The sequence below is a fragment of the Centropristis striata genome, chromosome 5, assembly GCF_030273125.1.
Source record: "Centropristis striata isolate RG_2023a ecotype Rhode Island chromosome 5, C.striata_1.0, whole genome shotgun sequence".
Taxonomy (NCBI): domain Eukaryota; kingdom Metazoa; phylum Chordata; class Actinopteri; order Perciformes; family Serranidae; genus Centropristis; species Centropristis striata.
This window is the reverse complement of record NC_081521.1, coordinates 31751397-31776126: the sequence shown is the minus strand read 5'-3', so window position 1 is coordinate 31776126 and position 24730 is coordinate 31751397. Positions and strand designations below refer to the sequence as shown.

Genomic DNA, 24730 nt, shown 5'->3' with positions numbered 1-24730 from the left:
CATATTCCTCTCTAACTCCTAACACTTATAGATAGATAGATAGATAGAGAGAGAGAGAGAGAGAGAGAGAGAGAGAGAGAGAGAGAGAGAGAGAGAGAGATAGATAGATAGATAGATAGATAGATAGATAGATAGATAGATAGATAGATAGATAGATAGATAGGAAATAAAATACAACAATAGAATAAAATACTGAGCATAAATAGCATAAATAAAAACAACAATAGAATAAAACAGAATAGAACAAGGACACTTAAGAAGTTAAAAAAAGAAGATCAGTTGGTAGGTTGGCAAGATGATGGTAATTATACTGATGATATGATGGCAACAATGCTATAGTGACTAGACGGTATATAATTGTAATAATAGTACAGTATATAATATATAACATGATATGTTATAATAAATAGTAACAATATAAAATACAATTTAAATAAATAAAATAATATGATATATAATATATAATAGCTGGCCCGTTTACAGAAACACCACCAAAAATGTATTAATGTGGCAGTATTAGCTGTCCTATGTATGACAACCGTGTACGAAAGGTTGGGGGAAACTTGCATCATGCTCACCTGTGTGAAGAAAGTGCCTGAGACGAGTCGGCCCATCCCACTTTGCAAATGCACTCTTCCCATTGGCCAAGACGCCTGGCTGCTTCACGCGCTTCCTTGCTCCTTCATTCATTCATCCAGGCCGGAGGAAGACAGCTGTTAAAATTTTCATTTCAAGGTGGGTCGTGCATGCTCTTTACCAAGACATACCCTAATCATACGGTATCATTCTTTCAAATAGTAAAGTCGTCCGGGATTAAGTAGCAAAGCAGGTGTGTGAAATTAGTCTTACACCTTATTATGTAACCCATGCGAACCAGCGTCCTGGTAAGAAGTTTCGGCTATATTGCCAAAGCTCTTAGCTAGCTTTTACCAAACCACAAAAGGTAGTATCCTAGTTTTAGAAAAGTTACCCATTATCAACTGAAATGTGATTGCAGAAACCAGCTGATCCCACAGTCACATGGTCCAAGCTCTACCTTACAAGACACAATCTAGAAGCAAAAGCATGTTTTTGTATGTGAATATCAGCGAGACTGACTCTGCAGTGGGTCTGGGCATGAGTGAAATAAACCAGATGTTGCATTGCAGCACCGTTTGCACAGCCACACTCCTGTCATCTAACTTGTCTGACTCTCTTAAACCAAACCTGCGACAAATAGCCACTTAGCCACTCAATTAGTGTGTAGTTTTGTGATCATGGTTGCCATACATTAGACACGTGTATCCTTGGAAGATACTTGGCTCTTGGTTTGACTTTGGTGGGGTGATGACTGACCCTGGCTCCATTTCTTGGCTGGTGGTGCAGTGGGTGGAGAGTCATGTCGAATTTATCCCAGGGCAGGACTTGCCTCCCTCTATATATATAACCCTGAGGTTCTTTCTACTCCTGCCTTGCTCAGTGTCTTTCGGGGACTCTCAGCCTGCTCTCCCTCTGCGGCCTCCTCCTTTGTGCTGATCAACTTTTGCACTCACAACATCAAGAACAATGGCCCAGCAACAGCAGATAAGGTATGAACTGGCTTTGTGCACCAAACCCTGCAGCATGATATAGCATGTAGCGCAAAATAGGAATGCTTTGATTATTTAACTCTATTAATTTAATATATTAAACATTTCTAGTTTGCCATCTGTTTCTCAATAGCTAATCCGTCAAATGATGGGATGTGTAATGCCTCCTGCACATATGTGTTTCATTTACTCTCTCTAAAAGTTATTTTTGGATGAGCAGATTCCTAGAGTCACTCTATACCCAGTTCTTTTGCAATGCTAAGGCCCCACATATGATAAAAAAAGAGCTAAATGAAATGCTTTCTTATGCTGATAATGTCTTTAATCTTGTGCTTTAGTCAGCCAAACTTTGTTCTGTTTCAGTTCAGTTTCAGTAGGTTTTGTATCCACACCTGACAGAGCCGCACCTTTTTTTTGTGAAAATGTTGGGAAATAGGAATGATTGTTATGCGCATGTCTGTTTTGACTTGTCTTTAAACAGCCTCCCTGCCAAACTTATTAATGGAGGGATTGCAGGCATGGTAGGAGTCACCTGTGTGTTCCCAATCGACCTGGCCAAGACCCGCCTGCAGAACCAGCGCAGTGGGCAGCAACTCTACAAGAATATGTAAGAGTCGAACATATAGTCCTGTCTCTCAATTTAGAATTGTAAACTTAATGAAATGCACATACATATTGTATTATAGCCCTTTCTTACCATGCAACTTTTCAGTGTATTAATCATGAATTTACAGTAAGGTGTGCCGATATGTGGGTTGATTCAAAGTTGCTCATAATCAACATTATTCGACAACCATCTCGCATAAAGGCTTTGCCCATCACAATTTTTCCATTTCCAAGCCCTGATTGTGTTATAGAATACTCACTTCATTATACTTTGTGTTTTCTATCAATTTACAAAACTAATCAATTTCTGTTTGTTTTTCCTCCTTCAGGATGGATTGCCTAATAAAGACAGTTAGATCTGAAGGCTACTTTGGCATGTACAGAGGTAAGACTAGTCACATTGTCCATACCACACTGACCTGAATAGTCTCCTTGAATAGAATATCAATGATATCATACAGATGTTTTTGTAACTTTTATACACTTTGGTTGATATTTAATTTAAACCAGACTCCCAGAGAAGGATCGGATGCTTTTTCTTAGTTTCTTTCATTTTTGTTATCCTCCATGCTGTCAGTGCTTGGATTAAATTGGTTAAGTGGTTCATCAAGACCATATAACCACACCTTAGTGTACTGAAACAATGGACATTTTAGTACTCACATATACCTTTGCTTCTTTTTGTGATTGACAAACTCTGATGTGAAATTAATCCCTTTCACAGACATCCTGCAGTATTCTAATGTTTCATTAGAATGAAGTTAATCAATGCTTGTTATTACAGGTGCTGCAGTAAATCTCACCCTAGTGACCCCCGAGAAGGCCATCAAATTAGCTGCTAATGACTTCTTCCGCCACCAGTTGAGCAAAGATGGGTGAGTCGTGGCACAGAATAAGACAGACTCCAGTATTGCAATGTCATTCTCAGTTTTTAACCCCATTAATGTGTCTTCAGTGGCAGGTTGACAGTACTCAAAGAGATGTTGGCAGGATGCTGTGCAGGAATGTGCCAGGTCATTATCACCACACCCATGGAGATGCTCAAGATCCAGTTGCAGGATGCTGGCAGGCTAGGTAATTCCAAGGACATAAGCAGAATATATTACCAGCATCAAATAATGCTTTGGGACTTTCATTTTACACCCCAGTGAAAAACGATAACAATATGTTTCCTGTGTCTGCCAGCGGCCCAGCAGAGGGTAATGCCCAGCGTAGTAACGACTCTGAAGATGGGTGGCACCAGTGCTGTTCTTAGCCGTTCCTACAACAGCAGCCCTATGGCTCAAACCATGCGAGTGTCTGCCACACAGATCACCAGAGAGCTGCTGAGAACCAAAGGCGTCACAGGACTGTACAGGGGACTTGGAGCCACATTGATGAGGTGAGATGGGATTTCATGCTCACACTACTTTAACTGGTTTTCCATCTTTGGTTAATAATCTCATTATGCGGCGCTTGTTCTGTTGCCTTTTCAGGGACATCCCGTTCTCCGTTGTGTACTTCCCTCTTTTTGCACATCTGCACCAGCTGGGCCAGCGTTCATCTGAGGACCCATCTGTGCCCTTTTATTGGTCCTTCATGTCTGGCTGCCTGGCTGGATCCATCGCTGCTGTGACTGTCAGCCCATGTGACGGTGAGGGACTCAGTCTATGCAGTTAACTAGCTACTGTTTTGTTTTAAGACGTTTCACAGATTTTTTTTTTCTAAATTCTCAACTAAGACAAGCTTTGTGTGTCTTGTGCAGTGGTCAAGACAAGGCTACAGTCACTCAAAAAAGGAGCGAACGAGGAAACCTACAATGGAGTGGTGGACTGTGTCAGGTAAGATAGTCGCAATCTTCAAACATTATGCCTTTTTTCTCACCAGGGTTTGCATGAATGACACAGGTTACATGCTAACCCTGCGATTTTTTTTCTTCCATTGCAGGAAGATCCTGAGAAAGGAGGGTCCTGGAGCCTTCCTCAAGGGGGCCAGCTGCAGGGCCCTTGTTATTGCCCCACTCTTTGGCATTGCACAGGTTGTGTACTTTGTCGGGGTTGGAGAATTCCTGCTGGGGTACACACCCTACAACATCTACTCTGCATAAACAAGCTGTTTCCTAGTCTTTCTGCCACCTCATTAAATTACAGGCAGCTATGCTCTGGGCATAGCCATGGAGCCAGCTCTCTATAACTGTGTACCTTCTTTATTGTTGGAGGCTTTCAGAGTAAAACGCTAAAGAGACCAGAGAGATGGTTTCAGATTATGCCTTTAGCATGACTGAATCTTTCTGAGGAGACTGAAACTTGCCTTACCATCTGTGCTTGAGTGGAGCTTATTGCGAGAACAGAACAGCTTTCCTCACTGAGGGACCTGATAGTCCATCATTAGTCACCATTTCATTAAGATCAAACTTGACTTCAGTCATGTGGCACCAAACGTGGCAGACTATTGAAACATAACTTTAACCCCGTTTTAAAGGGTTACATGTGAAACTGGGACAAGGATGTCAATCCCTGTCTATGTACATAGTGTATTTGTTTGTAAAGCAGATGGGACTAACTTCTCTGAAAAAATGATATGGTACAGCATGGCTGGTATTGTCCTTTGAACAATCATGTTTGGAAAAGATCTGGAAAAACATGTTTAAGATCTCATAGCTTATGAACAACAACAAACAACTTCCTGTCCACCTATGTATGCTATACAGTGATCCTGTATTGTATTACTTTCCGTCACAAGGAGCGGTTTCCTGTGCTTTTGAATGCCCATTTATCTGCACTGCTTTATAGTTGGTCACAAGACTACAGCTGACCTTAGGTGCTTTCTGGTGTTTACTTTTCACAACAATGGTGGTTGAGGTGTTTGGGGTTTTTTACTGTGGCAGCATACATGACTCTGTTTACGTAAACTTCAACTCTGCCGCTCAAAAGGGCCTTCTGCAGTTAACTTTGGAGATCTGCTTTTTTAATGGAGCACATGTTGTTTGATGGTGGTAAACTGATGAACAAGACTTTGTTGATGGGATTCAATGTGCTTTTGGGACCAAGTCTTCTGGAAAAGGTGCAACATGACCGACACATAGCCACTTTGTCTTAGTTGACTGTGGTTGTCTGTGACTGATCAGGTTTTCTTAAAGCTAGAGATACAGGAGTGCACCATGTTAGGCATTTAGAAGCAGAACAGAATACAGTATTGGGGTGCACTCACCATTTTCTGGAAAATTTCATGGGTCAAACTACTTTTAATAGTTTTATGTATATATTTGTTTTTTTTTATTTATTTTCTCAGACTGTGCCAATATGACCTCAAATTAAGAGCAGTTTTAACATTTCAACAGTTTTTCAACCAGTTGAGAAGAGAATTATTTATTTTAAATTCATGTTAGAATTACCCATGTAAATACAGATTTCTAAATGCTGAATAAATATTTATGAATGTGTTTACTTGTGTTATTTGTGAAGTGTGCACAGATTGAAGAATTGCATATTCAGTTATGTAGCAGCAGGTTAACTGTAGACGGTGTACTTTATTGCCTTTTCTGATGCAAGTTTGAAAAGTGTTACCATGCTCCTCTACACACACATCACTGGCATGGATATGAAAATGCGCATGCTGCAGTGTTGGGGTAACTCTACCCTGGGGAGTCCTGGAGCCTCTGGCGCATCTCGCACATAACTAAATGTTCAGCTGTCCTTGAAGCTCAAATACAGAAAGGTGAAACTCATGCGACTAAACCTGGAAACCTATTTAATCGCAGGGGATATCAAATACAATCAGCTGGGAAGGGAGATAAAATAACTTTACAATGTAGAAAGTTCTAAAAGAATTATTTTAAAGGCTACATGGCTCATTTTGATTCGTCACATGCTGCATTAAAGCCATGCTTAAATATAACTCATTGTTAAAACCTCCAGCTAACTATTCCTTGTGCTGTTTATTTATGTGCTACAGGGAATTAGTACTGGCTTTCCTGGAGATCACGTGAATCCTTCTAAATATAAACCCACAACTACAGTATCCACTACTTCATTTGGAAATCTACTACAGATAAATTTTGTGACATACTGTATGGGTGCAGAGGGGAATCATCTGTATACATTTCAAATAATTTAAAGTTTTTTTTTTCGAATAAAAAGGGATCAAATTCTCCCTTTTATGCCTTTTTTCTGTTGTTCAGTGTAAACAAAACACTTAATTCTCACATAAGCTCTGATGAGCCTCTATAAATTAAATCTGGCAACGTGCAGAGGTTTATTTCAGTACCGAAAAGGACTAGAAATATGTGGACTTGCTGGTATATTTCTGCTGCCTGAAATAGCTAGTGGCGTATGTGACAAAGTCTGTGTGTGTAATGGTGGAGTCTGATGCTCATATCCCAATTAAGAGATACAAAAATGGAAATAACCCTTAAAACTGATTTCAGAAAATTTAGACCTCTGTGACAAAATAAGGAGCAGGAAACAGTGTAAAACATTAAAAGCTTTATTAAACTTCAAACACCTATCTTCCTGAGAAGCCTGGAATGGTATTAAAATAAATTAACACAAATCAACTACAAAAGGCTCGACTGTGTACACAGTGTCTTTTTACATGCACAGTACGTTACATCTCCAGATTTTGCTTCAACAAACAGAACTGAGGAACGCAGCAACAGCTTTGTGGATTGAGTTGCACTAAAGTGTTCCTAGTTTAGTCAGTTTTAACATCTGAAGTGACAGTCTTGCCACTCTGCCATGTCTCCTCTCTCCTCAGAGTAAACACTGCCTGCTGGAGTGGTAAGAAAGCCATTGTTGTCCCCTCACTTGCGTCACATTACACTGAAATGCAAAAAAAATTAAAAATGGCCAGGTTGTGTTCATTTTTTATACCAAGAAGCTTTTGAAATAGTTAATTGGCAGAGAAGTTGTTGCTTTCACCACTCCAGCTCTTTTGGCAGAGAAGACACAGCCGAGTGTGACACTTTAAAACACACCAAAAAAATGGCAAGTCGAATGTGTGTGACAATTAAATGCAGTCCAACTCTAAAAACATATGTACACTTTCGCTACGATATTTTATTACGTTCAGAAAGCCCGTTCAAAAATAGCTCATTATGAAAGAAAGGCACATTAAGAAGCTGTTTTGTTTTGTTGTGTGGATTTTGACCATCCCAAACACTGTCGTGACTACATGAACACTGTACAGCTACTGCAAGCCTCTGTCTACAAACATGTTAAATAATACCTATCACATCAACCACAAATAATGTACAACTACAAGAAAACTCGCACATATTTACATACCAGAGTCCTGTCATGAACCCTACAGAATTAACAGTGGCCTGATTGATCCTGGATAAGTGGAAGTGAATCTAGATTGGGCGTATATGTCTCTTCATCTCTTGAGGTTGATGAGATGAGAGGAATACTGGGGTTTATCTCAGTTTTTGTTTTGTTGTGATCGGTTTATGTTTAAGGCACGGAGGGGAAAAAGATGGAGGAGTGAAAAGATCAAAGGCCTGGCTTGGATGACCAAATTTTAAAGCCCTACTGCCTATATTTACTTTACCCTCTGGTATATATTTAGCCTGTAAACATGTTCCCTGTCCGGTACCGTCAACAGGGACACAGAGATACTCTCTTACATAAGAGACCGTATATATAAGAAGAGCTTTTCCTTCAGGCTGAAGAGGAGATTTGGTTTTTAGTTCAACCGGTTTGTAATTCAGAGTTTTATATTTAATTTTCTTGGTGCTCCAGGCAGCTTTTGAAGTTCATTTTTGTTTCAGAAAAGACTCTTAAAATGTGTTTGAGTTATGTAACCTAGTGGCATTGTTGGAAAATATAAAGCATGCATGGTTTGTTGTAAATGGACTAAAATGTGGATATAGTTGCTTCGGGGAATAGTTCAAAAGAATACTTGTTCACTTTCTGCTGAGAGTTAGATGAGAAGATATAAAGTTATAGCAAGCAGCGTGTGACAAAGACAGAGGCAGGCTAGCTGTTTCCCCCTGTTTACTGTCTTTGTGCTGAGCTAAGCTAACCAGCTGCTGGCTGCAGTTTCATATTTACTGTACCGACATGAAGGTGATAAATGTCTACTAATCTATCTCACAAAAAGGAGAATCCACACTAAAGCGAAAAGGATGTTTCACAAAATGTTGAACTATTCCTTTAAGATAACGGCATCTTTTTCTTGTTGAGAGCAGTTTGTGTTGATCGTACAGTTAACAGAGTGTGTTGTATACTGTGTGTGTGTGTGTGTACGTGTGATAAAGAGCACTGGGGCTGCATGATGGACGCATTCCCGAAACATTCGCTGGCCACTCCGTCTCTTGACACCCCACTCTGAATACACCAATCAGGATTCCTTACGAGATTCCAGACAACCTTTTTTAAGGCTGCGGTCTCGTGTGACACAACATTGCTGTGCTTGTGTGTCAGTGCGCGCTCGTGTGTGTTCATTCTGTGTGCACAGATAAGCCAACTCTGCAGCTTTCACCTCAGATTGCTCTCTCTGTGGTTAAAGTTTCCCACAGCCAAGGGGTCAGTGTCAAGGCTGTGTGAAAAAGCATTTGCACTCCCGCGACAGTATGTGGGTTACGATTTATAATGGTAGCCAAATGGCCATGAGGAAAAACTATTTGACAGATTGTCAGGTCAACATCAGAAATTATACGGTTCCCATCTGTAAATGTGGTCTATGTATTATCAGAATGGTTCGAAAAGGTCGAGCATGCAACTTTGCTTGTGTCTGCAAATAAATAAATACAGAAAAAAAATTGTGGAAGATCAGGCCAAGAGAGCTGATTTAAGCACCATAGTGAAAAGGATTTTTTTCAACATGATTTGCTGGGTCCCTGCACGGACACAAGATTAGATTCGATCTAGAGGCTGTACAGTCTTTCGGGGCTGGGTAAAGGGGGGGCAGAGGTAACGGATCCAGCTTAGATGACTTCCCTGCTGTTGCGAATGGCACAACAGAGCACCATACTGAAGATCATCCCAATGATCTGTTGAAAGGAAAACAGCATTTAATACAATCATTCTCACTCACAATGTATTGGTGTGTTTCTTTTCAGATCCTGATCAAGCAGAAACCTTTCAGCTTGAAAAGGGAAGCCAATAAACCTGCATACTAACTCATGGCCAGCAGGGGGCAACTATCAGACCTACATCTCACTCGGTTTATTAACTCAGTAAACATTTTCCTAACAAGCTTAGGGACTCAATTGCTAATTTCAAATCGTCTTCAATACAATATGATGCTCAATTAGTAACTTATGGTCTTATTTAAATTAAAATAGCCGAAAAAAAGCTTTTGGGCGTGGCTACCTTGTGAGTGACAGGTCGCTACCTAAGTACACTACACAGTTTCGTCTTCGAACTTTTTATCCGGCTCGGAGCCCTTTCCCGCACGTCTTCCCCTCCGTCTCCGCCCTTCACTCTAAATATCTCTATCTACTGTCAATAAAGCTACAAAATGCCCAAAAAATATCTTTAAAAAAAAGGTTATACTGGAAGTTAATTAAGGGGCCGTGTCTTGTAGTAACGTGACAGTGTCTACTTCTTATATTTAGTCTATGACCTTAACTTACCATGACTCCAGCAATGCCAATGCCCACATATCCAATGATGTAGAGTTTACTGTTGAAGAAATCCTTGATGCCTGTCTCACAGTCCTGCAGACCAAAGATAAGAGGAGTCAAGCAGTGTTAAGTTCTAGTGAATCAGTTTGATTTGTATGGCACCATGACTCATTCATTAGACAACAAATGGGCAGAATTTAATTTCCGTCCTGAGTCTGGAGCTGGGGACAGATCTTACCTTAGTATCTGCTGGGGGATCATGGCAGGGGCTGTCTATGGTTCCACAGCAGTTCAGCTGAAAGTGGGAAGACAAATACGATACGAGGGAGTTTGTAGAAGCAAATAGCTGTCAATTTGTATTTTTTTCTCCATTAAGAACAGTGTGATTCCCTAAAAATGTTTTTTTACTTACTACTTTCTGGTATGAGCTGATCAATGTGCTGTTATTGTTTTCATTGTAGGTCGTAGCATAGAAAGTCTGAACGTCTTTGATAATCTGTGTGAGAGAGTAATGACATGGTGCCATTAGGATTCAGTAAACTCACTGCATTACTCAAGCTGTACAATATTAAATGTACCTTGTCTTTGTTTAAGAATCCAAACACCCCCGCTGCCACCTCTGCACCAAAGATGATCAACAGACAGGCAAAGAACTGGAAAAATCCACAGAAAGGATAAATACTTTAATTAAAAGGTATCCGATGGGAAATTCCCAGACAGATGCATATCAGTTCAGGTTTTTCTCTTCTAGTTTGTATGCATTTGCACTCACTGAACCCAGCAGGCACTGAGATTCCCGAACAGCTCCACAGCAGCCAAAGAAACCCACCAGCATCACCAGACTGCCAGCACCAATCAGGATGTAGACCCCTGGGGGAACACAGAAAAGACACTTACATGCAGTAATGCAATAGAAAACAAAATGCAGGTTGGTCAGACTGTTAGTCATGAGGCAAACAACCATCAGTATACCCTTTAATTTTCATTTACATAACTCAAAAGGTATACCAGCCTTAAATGCCTATAAAAGTGGTTTGGTTCTGTATTATACACTCACTAGCCACTTGCCACTTTATTAGGTGAAGTGTGTAACTAATAAAGTGGTCTTCTGCTGCTCTAGCCAATCTGCTTCAAAGTTTGATGTGTTGTGTGTTCAGAGACGGTCTTCTGCATACCTTGGTTGTAACGAGTGGTTATTTTAGTCACTGTTGCCTTTCTATAATTTCCAACCAGTCTGGCCATTCTCCTCTGACCTCTGGCATCAACAAGGCATTTTAGCTCACTCGATATTTTCTTTTTTTCTGACAATTCTCTGTAAACCCTAGAGATGGTTGTGTGTGAAAATCCCAGTAGATCATCAGTTTGTGAAATACCACCATTATCCATTCAACGTTAAAAGTAACTTAAATCACCTTTCTTCCCCATTCTGATGCTTGGTTTAAACTTCAGCAGCTTGTCGTCACCATGTCTACATGCCTAAATGCAGTGAGTTGCTGTCATGTGATTGTCTGAGCAGAAATTTGCATTAACAAGCAGTTCAACAGGTGTACCTAATGAAGTGGACAGCGAGTCTCTGTTAACATGCTCAGCTTTTTCCAGCTAGTTCATCTGGCAGTTTTAGTTTACAAAAGCACCAGCAGAGGGCAGCATAGAGCTAGAAATGTAAGTTGAAAGTGTGACTTGCCAAGCAGAGAAGCTCACACACTGGTATTCACATTTCAGACAGTACTATTTCTGTGGCCAGTGCTCAGATCCTTTATTTAGGAGTGGACCCATTTATTGTGCCTTTTCATTGTGCCCTCATATAAGACACCTTGTAAATAGACCCATGTTAAGGGAGACCTCTAGGTGGGACCTCCTTAGATTTCCCATTAACCCTCTCATTAGGGCAGGTGCATCATTGGTAGGTCTGCAGGGAGGAATTCAACAACAGATCGGTTCCACCACTTGTGCAAGTGGGGTATGTTGCCAGGCAACAGCTCTGCAGAGGACAGGGTGAGGGAGGACGAGTCAGCCCCCAGGTGATGTGGGCTCAGGTGGGAACAAGAGAGGAAGAGGGTTCATAAGATCCTGATGTGTCAACAAAAGGACTTGATGCGATACAATAATTGCGTCATTTCTTTTGTTGCTAAGCAAGAAGAGTTTCGAGAAGCTGCTCTTCTATTTGGTTTGGGCAGCAGAACATGCTGCTGGCTCTCCCTCAAGCTCTTGGTCTGATGATGTTTGGCATTTTTTTTATAATACATCAGCGGCAAGTAAAAAGAAATGGGGAAGTTTTGTGAGGGTTTTGCACCATGGGAACAAGGCAAAGCAACTGTTGAGCACTCTCAGCTGTGTCCGCTGGGAGGGGACAGTGCTCTCACTGTCAAAGCCATGTGTAGCACTAATACTCTCAGAGGACCTGACAGACGCCACCCATCCTCAGTCAAACCCCACGGACATCTGAGTCTTACAACATGAATTACACACACACACACACACAAATAATGAAATAACTTTACGGTATTTTCGGCTTTTGTAAGAAAATTACTCTCTGCAACTCTACCATTACACAACCTTATCTGTTCTAAACTGGCCTTAGAGAAGAAAATTAGTTTAGTCTGGAGACTGTTAAAATAATTGACATTAAATTTAAGTATAGCACTAATTGCTGTGATCAGACAAGGGTAGTCCTACACAGGACAGCTAAACACCTCTTTCTCTCTCTTCCTCTTCATTTCATTCAACGTCATTTGTTTTTCCTTCAAATATCTGCCATGGATCCCCATCTGTTTCTCTGATTGCCAACTTCCATATGACTTTTTAACTGTCCCAGCACTCAGTGTCTCCTCCTCCTCCTCCTCCTCCATCTCTCTTTCCATCTGGGCAGGGCGGCTGATTGAAAGGTGATTAGCAGCCATGTGGTTTCCCTCTTGTATTTGTGCTCTATGTGCAACAGTCATTTCCAGTTATTCGCACTCATCTCTACCGCAAAAAAGCAGACACGCGCCTAATGATCTGAAAACCTGAAAGCCTGTTGCATTTGGACAATAATCTGTGTACGGCAAACTTGGTGTTGGGTCCATTAAAGTATGACATACACAGATATACAGTTGCATAACTACTAAATAATTTTCTCTTACACCCAATTTCTGTGCATATGTGTGCCTTTATGTATGGTGGTGGAGTGTGTATTTAAATGTGTATGTGATGTGCATGGAAACCTGAGGGTGGAATATCCCTTCTGTCATAGAGACAGATTTATTCAACGGCTTCCACTGAAACATCAATAAACATGTAAGGCTCCACTCGACTGAGAATAACAGAGGTGAAAGGAAAATGAGATCTTCATGTACAGTATATGTTGTACCAATGTGTGTAGATTATTCAATGTAAAAAAAAAAAAAAGAAGAAGTATTATAAATCAAATCTTTAATGGATGCCACTTTCTCTGTCTGCCTTCAGGATCAACAATGGTTAACTATGAAATGTCACAATTTGCAAAATTCCTGGTTCATTTGATAAAGATACAAGGATGTTGTGATGTGATACATTTTCAGTGTTGCTAAACTAAGCAGACCGTGTCATAAATTTCCATATTTTTATTCCTAATTTCAGTCTAATTGCTGATACTTCAAAGTGAAAAAACTGAACTTTCCTTGACCCATTCAGGCTGGTTTCAGAACAACATAAGAAAAACGACACAAACATAAGCAGTGCTTAAAAAAACATCAATACATACTTTGAACTTACTTACTTTGAAGATTGTGAATTAGGGTCACAGCGCAATAACAGTTTCAAAGTATACCATGGTATGGAAATGTTGGTTATCATACCATGTGCATTTGCTTATCTATCAAAAAAATGCAAAAATGCACCTGGATGGAGAATGTCACCTCTGTGGACACATATCCTTTACTCTTTGACTTCTTGTCAGACTTTTTTTCGGAAAGGAAGATTTTTTTTACACATAATTACAATAAAAATGGTTTGAAAAAGTCCATCTGTTTTCATTCCTTTAAGAGCTTTGTAATTTATAATAATAATGATAATAATATTAATTGTGCAATACCGTAATACCACGAAACCAAGATATTTTCTTAGACGGTTATTGTAAAGTGAAAGTTTTCATACTATTGAAATCCTACTTTTAGAACCGGCTGTGAATCCTCAACACACATTACCACAGCACATTATCAGTGGTCTTGTGTTGCAGCATATAGTTGCACACCTGCACTATGTGTACACAGACTGTGGAGATTACCTGCAGTGTGCTATAATAATACTCACCGATGAAGAAAGTGTCTGGAGCCTTGTCACCATTGAGAAGAGACACAGTTTCTGGGTCAAAACGCAGCCACAGTCCCACTGCCAGAACAAAGGATCCCATCAACTGCAGAGAGAGATGCAATGAAAGCCTTGTAATAAGTTTTTGTTACATATTACAACTTATTTCAGAAACAAAAGCATAGTAAACACTAACAAATACAAGACCACTGTAGACACATGTGGTCCAGACTCATGCAGGCTTTAATTATAACCGAACGCTAATAAATACCGACTGTAGATGCAATAATCATTAAAATGCCACATGGTTGCAGACGGCCTTTATTACAGTCTGTGACTGTAAAGTAAAAAAAAAATCAATTTTCTGTTATTTCATTATAAAGCATGTGTGTCTTATCATTTATATTGCGGCTTAAGATCTGACATCATTGCTGTAAATTGGTTTCAGCATTCATCACATACGTAATGCCTGTTTTCATCAAAAGCGCAACATTAGAAACGCATGATTTTCAGCCTTTCAGAGAGCTTGTTCTTTTGCTCTCCCTTAATGTGAATTTCCACATAAATAAAACAAATGGTGCTGTGGAGTTTCCACTTCGGTCCTCTACCCTTTGAAATAAGCCAACAGAAGTACAATCTCAATAAGAGTTGGGCTAAAAATGTAATATTTTGTGCCAAAACAATATCTTTCTGCATCATGGGTGGATCATCCATGTGTTTAAAACCAGCAAAATGTAAGTTATGTAACTTTAAAACACCTCTTAGTGATTTCTGGCATCCCTGAAGGGAGAAAATGACCCGCTTGGCTGCGGGCAGCAGTGTGGCACCTTGAGCTTAAACAGGCTCTCCTGTTTGTTTGGAAATGTGGTTACATGTTGCTCATATTTTCCCCCTATCCAAACCACCATCAGCATACATTGAAGAAATCATACTCCCTGCAATGCTGCTGCTTCAGTGCAAACTCACTGCAACTAAAAACTTTTCTTTTCTAAGTGGTCAGATTAGGGTTTGTTTTCGTGAGATGTGAGATGCTCTCAAGGGCAGAGACTGTGGTGGGTGCTTCACTGGCAGATCAATACTGAGAGGTTTTAATGATCACTGAGCTCATGAAGATTATTGAGCCTAATAGCCTCCTGAGCTGAAACAACACAGAATCTATCTATGTGTGTGTGTGTGCAGAGAAATAAAATGATTTGTCTAAATGGAGAGTATTTAGGAGCTCTTGTCACATGACTCTCTGTGCCCTAGTTCTCAGTATTTAGGTAGACTGTTGTTTGTGTGACTGTTTGCTTCTGTGTCCTCAGGCTCTGTTAAGTGAGTTTATTTGGAGAAGCAAACTGGGTTGCCAAGTTCAGACAAAAACAAACAGTTCCATGTCTGTCTTAATTTTACTTTGTGGGTAAATCATTCTGACCTTTTCTGGTTTCTGTAATTTCTCTTGTTTCGCCTCTTTCATTTTTTTAATCTTCTCATCCTCACTGTCTACGCTCCTCTACTCCTCTGCTCCTGGTCCGCAGGTTATATATTATGGTGCTGGTGTGAAGTAAAGCCAGTAGCTCAGTTGTAAAGCATCGGAATAAGACAGGTGCTGGGAAGCCGGCTTCCTCCCAAACTGAGGATTTAGTGGCATGCGTGGTGATGTATGGGACAGCTGAGCTCCTGGGGTTGCGGGATTAGCAGGTCCAAAGTGATAAAGCACACCGAAGTGAAGGCTGCAGCTATGTAGACTTACTGGACAAGGCTGGATTAGTACGGAGAGGGGCTCTGGATCTATTTAACCCTGGTATTTGTCGGAGAACCTGATGGTGTTGTTGGAGGTGTGAGGTGAGGACTGCTGCCCTCTGAATTGCGTGGATACGCACCCAGCCGTAAGAGCTGCTGGTGTCGTCCCGAGCTAGACTGGTGGAGGAGGAGCAGGTGGTTGTTTCACAGTTGAGAGCTCAGCCAAACCTCATTACTATTATGAGTACATTTAAAAGCCTTTCCCAAACCAGAAGCATAGAGGGATACCACCCTGAAAGGTCTCATTTTCAAACAGGGGGGCAACATCCAGCCCTGCAGGCAGTAGCTGAAGTACAAGCTCAACTCTGGCACTCACGACTATCCCAAAGGTCCCATTAACCCCCTCACTGCTTACATACCCCCCACCACTTTGTCTACCATCAACACCCCGTCTGACACCAGACACACCCCTCCCTTCTCTCGGCCTCCCCGAATCTACCCGCCCCCTGACTTATCTCTGTGTGTCCCCCTCCTCCTACTCCACCTCAGCTTGCCCCCCCTCCTCTCCCAACCTCACCCAAAGGACAAAGACCCACTGTCTCTCTGTGACTATATGTTTTGGCGCACAATAGGAGGGAAACACACAGACACAATGAAAGAGAGAAGAGGGAATGAGTGAATAACTCGTTCGATGACCCATCATCTTTTTATATTTGTCTGCAGACACAGAAGACCATGTGTCCCACATAGATTTCTCTAAAACACAGATATAAGTGTATAATACTACTGCCACGGCCTCTTTCTGTCCTAACACCTCTGAGGATAGTTTGTATGTCTGGATATTTCGAGACAGGGATGGAAAGCTTTATTGAGGTTCTTTGACAGTAACAAGGCCTACTTTTTTTAACAGTTAAATAGTGTTTTTGTGAGGGGAATTTCCATGAAAACAGGGGCTGAGCTGACACTGGGCTGTGGTCTTGGTCAGAGACAGACTGTGGCATGATCCACTTTCTAGGTTAGACTTTATTTTCAGGAGGAAAAATAAGAGAATACAAAGGCAGTATATGAAAGCAAAACATCTGTAAACTACTTGTTTATAACCAACAGTAATTGGTGAGTGATTAAACTTGTCAAAAATAGTCTTCTGTCTGGCTTATGTTTGGGAAAACAGATGAGAGCGCACATTAAAAATGATGGGCAGAAGAAAAGTGTAAATGGGAGGGAGATAATTATGGGTGGAGTAAATCCTATTGTACTCTGCCACAGGGCAAGGGTGGGGGAGTGTGGCGACACACATCAGCCTCCACAAAAACAGTATGTTTGTAGGGCTGGATATTGGAAGAATATTTAGTTTTAATACAGGTTATAAAGTCATTGCATTTTACTAGAAATCTTCAAATTGTTCGACGCCTCTTCGAAGCAAATCAATCTCTACACAACTTTGAAAGTGAAATTATTTCTTACAATAGGGCAATATGGCTGTTAGTCTGATCTTCATTGCTCTAAAAAAATACTACTTTCTCAAATCCTTTAAAACAAATACAGGCTACATTGTTACATATAGTGTGGTAGCATCAATACAACTTCCTCCCCAATAATGTCATCCTATGAATCTGTGACATCAGCTACATAGAGACTGTACTGTACTGTAAAACAATCTACCGGTACTAGGATTTTCTCCTATATAAAATATTTGGTTTGATCTGTGTACCACCCCCGATTCCAAAGAAGGTATCCCAATAGTGAAATTATCCCATTCTGTGTTAACTACATTTTGGGTAGTTAATACAAAATGGGATAATTTGTTTATCTTTTGTGACATATATTTAACTGAAAACTGTACACAGACTATGCTTTGTGTTTAAACTGATAAACATTCATTATTATACAGTCTAATTTCATAATTTGATGCATTCTGTTTTTCTGTTTTTAATTTACTTTTTACACAGCTTCCCAACTTTTTACTGAGTTACTGAAACTGTCCTCTCCCAACATGCATGCCATTCATTATCCACACCTCTGATAAGTAATCCATCCAGTAAATACGGTGGAACATCGGTGGAGTGGAACATCCCTACTACTTGGTGTCAGATGGTTTAAACAGTCCCAGTGCATTGCCTTTTTGCATCAACTTAATAAACATAACGCTCCACATAATGACAAGGTAATTAGATTCCTTGCTATATTACCTCAGCCGTTTTATTTTGTATAATTTTACCTGAGAGTAAAAAAAAAACCCTTCCCTAATTCCTACCTCCTAGGTAGGTCCTCCATTATAATTTTGTAATTGGGGAAAAAACACCCTAGCTTCTTTTCTAGTTCTGTAAACAAAATTAACATTGTCTTAGCCCCAAATTCTGTGAATTTCCCTTTTACATCTAGGACCATTGTTTGGACTGTGGTTTTCACACTCTGCCTTCATTCTGATCTCCACTACACACCTTTGAAATTTTGTGACTGCATCTTGCAAGACTGTGATGCTATTGCGTTGACAAAATCTTTCCACAGACAGACAGACATATAAACACCTGGCAAATTACTCAAAACCGCATCTGTGGTAGTTCCTGCTACAGCTGTCTCCACGACCACATTTTGCCATGATGACACACACACACACACACACACACACACACACACACAAAAGGTGAAAACAATACCAGCCACAGGCTCTCTCACGCTTGTAATAAACTACAAAGACGTAACCCACCACTGACTGTCCAGGGGCCTAGGACACTGCCTTGGTGGACACCGCTAATCACAAGTTTCATCAAAGAAGGGACAAATGAAGGGCAGATGAAATTAATTGTTTGTTGTATCACAAGGTTTTGGGCATGCCATTAAGTCTCCTGGACAAGTCAAATAACACACAGAAAGATTGATTGATCTTGTTGAGATTGGTGAATGAATATGAATGAAATGTTGGAATATGGTTGAGAATGATGTGGGCAACTAAACCTAAGTAAGTTAAGTATTTTCTATTACATCTGTATAGATCTATATATCGTTTGAAACTTTAACAACAGGGTCTTTCAATTTCTACTATTTTCTCTACCACTTTTCTCTGCTATAATGTTATATCCATTAAGAATGTTTTATATAATACAAATAAAGAAAAAAAATTAAAGGCAACTACATTAATAAACATAGCACAGAATTAAAAGGCTATTTCCAGGAGCATTCTATGACATCAGGCTCATAAAGAAGATGAGCCACGTGGTTATTGGCTGTAACAATTGTTTTTTTTCCAGGAATAGATGAAAAAACAGCATGTGACTAGCAAATCAAAATACTGTTGTTGTTGAACAGCCGACACAACTGAAGAGTCTAAAAAAAAATTCAAACAATGGAGGAAATAAACAAAAACACTTGGTGTGGCTTTTGCAGAAGGACATTGTGAGACAAGTAACTATCAAATAAATGCTTTTTTCATTAACTAACCAAATTAATTAGTAAGCCAATGGGAGTTATTTTTGATGAGAAGGAAGAACACTGGAAAAATACCCCCCACACACTGTTTACCTCACAGGCTTAATTTTTGACTAAATAGGGCAGCCAGTGAACTCTGCACACAAGCACAGCAAGGTATTGATGTGCTGTTGAAAGCCATCAGTGTAACATATACAAGAGCTCGGCCTGTGTTACATTAATGACAGTTTAGTATTGGAGCCCCGCAGGATTCTTACTACATCATGAAGCTGTGACAGAGAGGTCTATAAACACAGAGCCACTTTGTACGTATTGATTGATGACCATGTTTTGGGTGTGTCAAATAAGAATGGCTGCACAACATTCTTCATCATACAAGTTTGTGTGTGAGTGTCAGTATGTCTCAAAGCTCCCATCTGTTGACAAAATTCAGTGTCCAAAAGAAGAGTCTCTGCTCTACTGTCCACTCAGGGCTCATGAGGAGGATTTAAAGGGAACGATATCCGCCCCTCCTCCACACACACTCCCCATCATCTCTCACTCCACTATCAACAGCTGGGGCCGCAGCCCGGGAGAGATCACTGTTCTTTCGTAGCTGAAAGAGTGCAAACTTTTACGCAGCGAGCACAAAAAGTGAAGCAGCATCCGTGTAGTGGTTTGTGTCACATGCAACACACACTCACAGAATACCCTGCTATCCTCATACTGATCTCATCTTTATCTGGGTCAGCTGTCTCTGTTTTGCCATGTGAGCACGCAGACACGCACATGAATATCCCTCTCAATCTCCCAATGACCCTTTTTTATCCTGTCATATTTGCTGTCTTTCCTTTCTCTGTTCTTCTGTCACACATCCTCGTTCTCCACCTGTCTGACATCTCTCTCATCTGTCCACACTGATGTATTTAACAATTTCAGCAACAGCCACACCCATCCTGGATGTGGGGACAGTGGTAGGTGGAGATAGGGCAACTTAATTGTGGGACCAGTGGGGCCGCAGCGTTAAGGGCTCTGCTGCTTAGCCAGGCAGGAGCAGCAGACTGAAGTTATGCTATTGTCCCGCTGTCACAATGGATCCATTCACGCTGCACTCAGCGCCTGATCCACTCCACAGATGCTTGTTGGAAAATCTCTCTCTCTCTCACACACACACACACACACACACACACACACACACACACACACACACACAAAGGAGCGTCCCCTCTACTGAGTGAAAACAGTGGAACACATATGGCAAAGTACGCCTTCACACACACACACACACACACACACACACACACACACACACACACACACACACACAAAGGTTATCCACCAACTTCTTGTAGATTTTAAATTGGTGTGTTCATTTATAGTATGCACTATGAATGGACTTTAACAAGTTTGTTGGGGTTTATGATGGCACATGTGCAAAGCATGTGTGCAGGACACACACACACACACACACACATGCGCGCGCGCACACACACACACACACACCTTTCACATCCACCTGACAGTTTGTCTTGAGTAAAGTGACTCTCTTGTGCCTCCTTATGAGTACCCAGGAGCTGCTTTTTAAGAATTTAGAAGAGGAAGCAGTTGATCTTGCGCATCATGGTGGCTGTAACTTTAATCAATCAGCTCTGTACTACAGGGAGCCAACTGCTGAGTTTGTTTTCCATGCTGTCTCTCAATCTCTCTCCCTCTCTGTGTCTTTTCATTCAGTCTTCCTTTCAAAAACACGCTTCCCCGGGAAAAGGGGGGCGGGTTTTTCCTCTGTGGAAAATCTGATTTGAGCCCGTTGAGCCAAAACTAAAAAGCCCTCTCTGGCTGTCACCCTTTCAGCGCCACGCAGGGTAAACCCACGCCGGCCGGACAGCGACTAAATAAAGCAACACAAGGAGGATGAAATGCGAAAAGTGAAAACAATCTCAGCATAAAATCACACGTGGGTGTGAAAGTCAGCTGTGCAGAGTGAGCAGTCTGCGCTGCTGCACTTGTTCTTTTACGCACAACTCGCATCCCATCGCCACACATGCACTTAACATGCACTTACCCAGAATATGAAGTTGAACACGAACAAAAGGTATTTCACACATTTCATTCCTCCTTCCACTTTCGACATTTTGGCTAGATGTGTTTTGCCTTTATCCCCGAAAAACGCTCTGGCCGGCTGTGTTGGCTCCTCGCACTGTGACAATAATGGTCCACGCCGGTCACAACACTTGTGCATCAAGAAGCGGCGTCTCTCTCTCTCTCTCTCTCTCTCTCTCTCTCTCTCTCTCTCTCTCTCTCTCTCTCTCTCTCTCTCTCACTCACTCACTCACTCACACACACGCGCGCGCGCAAACACTGCAGGATCCGCTTAGACTTTCCAGACCGCCCCTTTCAACAATACAGAGGGGGGCTGAAGGGGGGACCGAGACTACACGATGGAGACTTTGCAAATGTTTGGTTGCTTGCCACTATTTACCTATAAAGAGATTTTCCCAGTGTGCGCTTGATATAGTTGACTCCAAGTGTATAAGCCTGTAGGACTTTACTGTGCTAAAATGTTGAAAATCTGGCCTGAAAAACGTAGGAAACACATAAACTACCACTGCCTGTGATATAATTTATGTGTTTCTAACAGTGGTGGAAGAAATATTTAGAGCCCTCACTAAAGAAAAAGTATTAAAAGGCTACCACACTGCGAAATTACTCCACTACAAGTAAAACTCTTGTGTTGAAAACTAAAAACGTATCAGCATCAAGATGTACTTTAAATATCAAAAGTACTCTGACCCTGCTCAGATTGTTATATTTAGGCTACTCCAATATAATATTGGATTAATATTATTATTGATGCATTTATGTAAGCAGCATTTTACTGATGTAAAAGTAGGGGTCATTTTAACAATTGTTTAATTAATAATTACATTTTCAATTAATCACGTTTTTCATGTTAAATCTTGGCCTGAAAAGTAACTACAGCTGACAGCTTAATGTAGTTGAGTAAAAAGTACAATATTATATATTATAATATACTTTAAACTAAAGTAAAGTACAAATTTAAGTAGAAGTACTTGAGTAAATGTACTTAGTTACACTCCATCACTGGTTTCTAATTGTTGTTCTAATTCTACTACTACTGTTGTAATTCTACTTGTGTGTGAAGACCAGTGGTGGAAAAAGTATTCAGATTCTTTACTTAATTAAAAGTACTACTGTAAAGTTACTCCACTAAAAGTAAAAGTCCTGCATTCAATACTGACTGAAGTAAAAGTACAAAAGTATCAGCATCAAAATGTATTTAAAATATCAAAAGTAAAAGTACTCGTTATATAGAATTGACCCATTAAGATTGTTATATATATTATTAATATATTATAATATATTATTGGATTATCTGCATTTATGTAAGCAGTGTTTTAGCAGTTTAAATACTTAATATACTGCTATGAGGTTTGTTTGTTTTTGTTTTTTTCAAGGCTTTAAATTTGTCATGTTTTTTGTATTAAACCTTGACCTGGAAAGTAACTAAAGCTGGCAGCTAAATGCAGTGGAGTAAAAAAGTAATATAGGCAATATTTGCCTCTAAATGTAGCCTAGTAGAATTACAAAGTTACATTAACTTGAAATATGGTAAAATAAGTAAAGTACACCTACCTCAAAATTGTGCTTTAGTACAGTACTTGAGTAAATGTACTTAGTTACATTTCACCACTGGTGATGACCCACTATATAGGTTTGCGCGTCGTTTGCGCACGTTAGAAATAAACGCACGTAAACCGTAGAGCCAGTGTAGGAGTAGTGCTGCTCACATTAATCACGACGTGCTCGGTTTAACAGCCTGCATATGATCTACGGTGGCGCCGCTGTCACTTAACAATGTAACACAGACAGTTTAGAAGTTTATAGTAACCTGCCATGTTTATTATTTACATCCTGCAAATACGGTAGTTATCTATGGTTCTATACAGCCTGACTTCTGGTGCGCCCTCTAGTGAAAACCTCCAGTTTAACCAGAAACCGTGGTTAATACTTTGGAGTTTGGGGCTATTTTGTCGGTTTTTGACGACTTTTCATTCTGCCTGTATAAACGACTTAAAAAATGTTTACCATTACATGTTGGTTACTGGATCAACTTTTTCAACATAAAAAACACACAAAACACACCAAAAAGACACACAAAACACACACACACACACACACACACACACACACACACACACACACACACACACACACAATTACAAAAACACGCACAAAAAACACTTTTTTTTTTACAACAAACCCCCACTTAAAACACACAAAACACACCGAAAACACATACATTTATTTATAATAATAATAATTATAAAAAACACACATAAAACAGACACAAAAACACACAAAAATGACAAAAACACATAAAAACACACACAAAAACACACATAAAAAACACACAAAAGTCCACAAAAAGTGAGAAAAATGGCATTAAAAATGCTGAATGCAAACTACAAAATTTGAAAAACCTCTGCAAAAACTTACACTTGGTAGCTGAAAAAGGGTTGATGCACTAAATTGACAAAAAAAAAGCTGACAGCAGGTCTCCATGCTGCTTTGTTTTTACGTTGTGACATCATGAAGAAGTCTTGCACCGGTTTTCGTGGACTCCAGGGGGTTAAACAGAAAGTAGGCCTCGTCCCCGGCCTTAGAGTTTTATATTATTTTTTTGTTAACAAGTGTAGTAAATAATCCACCATAACTTTGTTATTTAATTAAACCACAATTTCTCTTATGCATAGTAGAAATGATAAACAATTTGAAATATGGGTTATGACAGTTGCGGTTTTCAATACTGACAGGATATAATTTTTTCTATAACGTGGAAATACTTATTAGTGTTTGATTAATAAGCAATATATTCCCTCCATAATTTTTCGCAGAACCACATCCACCCACTATCCTCACACACCCTCAAGACACTATAGGCAGGACTTTTTTTCAGCTACTGTATAATATCCATACAGTATTAGCACCTCATAGTTTTACTGCAATATACAGTGAGATATTATTTACATGTCTTTCAAGAGATTCTGACATATTAGACTATAACATTTCATAATTATGCATGTTTTGAATTACAGAAATCAGCCTTGATGGCAGAATAACTTTAGTGTCAAACCTCATCCACAAAGCAAATTAGCTTACTATTAACAGAGCAAATAAACAAGGGAAAGCCCAGCCCCTGTGAGGAAATTAGTTGGTTTATTTTGTAATCACATTATTAAATAACTACTGGTTTACTCAATTTACTCAAATTTCAAGACAAATTTCGATGGTGAGATGTTTCCTAACAGCTTTTTTCTTTTGATTCAGACCAGATGTCGCTGCAGAATAAACCTCTTGTGGAAAAAATAAAAAAGTTGTCTTATCATTTATCAATAAGACTAGCTTACTAATTCTCAATATGCTTCTTACTGTTTTCCTCCCCATGGCACTAAATTTAGTGATGAGTTAAAGTTGAGTTTATCATTTGCTGTCCTCCTCATTCAAGTAATGAAAATCAGGCTTTTTTTTACAACAGAAGTTATAGTTTATGTCCAGTGGTGGAATGTAACTATGTACAATGTATTACTACGTA

At 40.0% G+C, this 24730-nt stretch overlaps 2 protein-coding genes across 3 annotated transcripts; one reads left to right on the top strand and one right to left on the bottom strand.

Annotated features, from left to right (window-relative positions):
• Positions 1 to 623: 623 nt before the first annotated feature.
• LOC131971769 (mitochondrial glutamate carrier 1-like) lies at positions 624 to 5595 on the top strand. 2 transcript variants are annotated; one of them, XM_059333365.1, is made up of 10 exons: positions 624 to 735; positions 1460 to 1568; positions 2050 to 2175; positions 2504 to 2559; positions 2959 to 3049; positions 3130 to 3248; positions 3360 to 3555; positions 3650 to 3807; positions 3919 to 3994; positions 4101 to 5595. In XM_059333365.1, the coding sequence occupies exons 2-10, from the start codon at positions 1546 to 1548 to the stop codon at positions 4258 to 4260; spliced, it is 1005 nt and encodes a 334-aa protein (XP_059189348.1). In that variant the 5' UTR covers positions 624 to 735; positions 1460 to 1545; the 3' UTR covers positions 4261 to 5595. The 2 variants fall into 2 exon arrangements, with proteins under 2 accessions (XP_059189348.1, XP_059189349.1); XM_059333366.1 differs by lacking the exon at positions 624 to 735 and adding an exon at positions 808 to 829.
• Positions 5596 to 6624: 1029 nt separating this feature from the next.
• Positions 6625 to 21348, bottom strand: LOC131972186 (CD9 antigen-like). Its single transcript, XM_059333973.1, has 8 exons — positions 21179 to 21348; positions 13993 to 14095; positions 10496 to 10593; positions 10302 to 10376; positions 10136 to 10219; positions 9962 to 10018; positions 9733 to 9816; positions 6625 to 9147 (listed from the first exon to the last, which is right to left on the bottom strand). The coding sequence occupies exons 1-8, from the start codon at positions 21245 to 21247 to the stop codon at positions 9082 to 9084; spliced, it is 636 nt and encodes a 211-aa protein (XP_059189956.1). The 5' UTR covers positions 21248 to 21348; the 3' UTR covers positions 6625 to 9081.
• Between the last annotated feature and the right edge of the window lie 3382 nt (positions 21349 to 24730).

Coding starts and splice junctions, on each gene's coding strand:
- LOC131971769 (XM_059333365.1), top strand. CDS start 1,546: ATGGCCCAGCAACAGCAGATAAG. Junction 2,176..2,503: donor CAGCAACTCTACAAGAATAT/GTAAGAGTCGAA, acceptor TTCCTCCTTCAG/GATGGATTGCCTAATAAAGA. Junction 3,249..3,359: donor GCAGGATGCTGGCAGGCTAG/GTAATTCCAAGG, acceptor TGTGTCTGCCAG/CGGCCCAGCAGAGGGTAATG.
- LOC131972186 (XM_059333973.1), bottom strand. CDS start 21,247: ATGTCGAAAGTGGAAGGAGGAATGAAATGTGTGAAATACCTTTTGTTC. Junction 10,220..10,301: donor GATTCTTAAACAAAGACAAG/GTACATTTAATA, acceptor TCTCTCACACAG/ATTATCAAAGACGTTCAGAC. Junction 10,019..10,135: donor TCAGCTCATACCAGAAAGTA/GTAAGTAAAAAA, acceptor TCCCACTTTCAG/CTGAACTGCTGTGGAACCAT.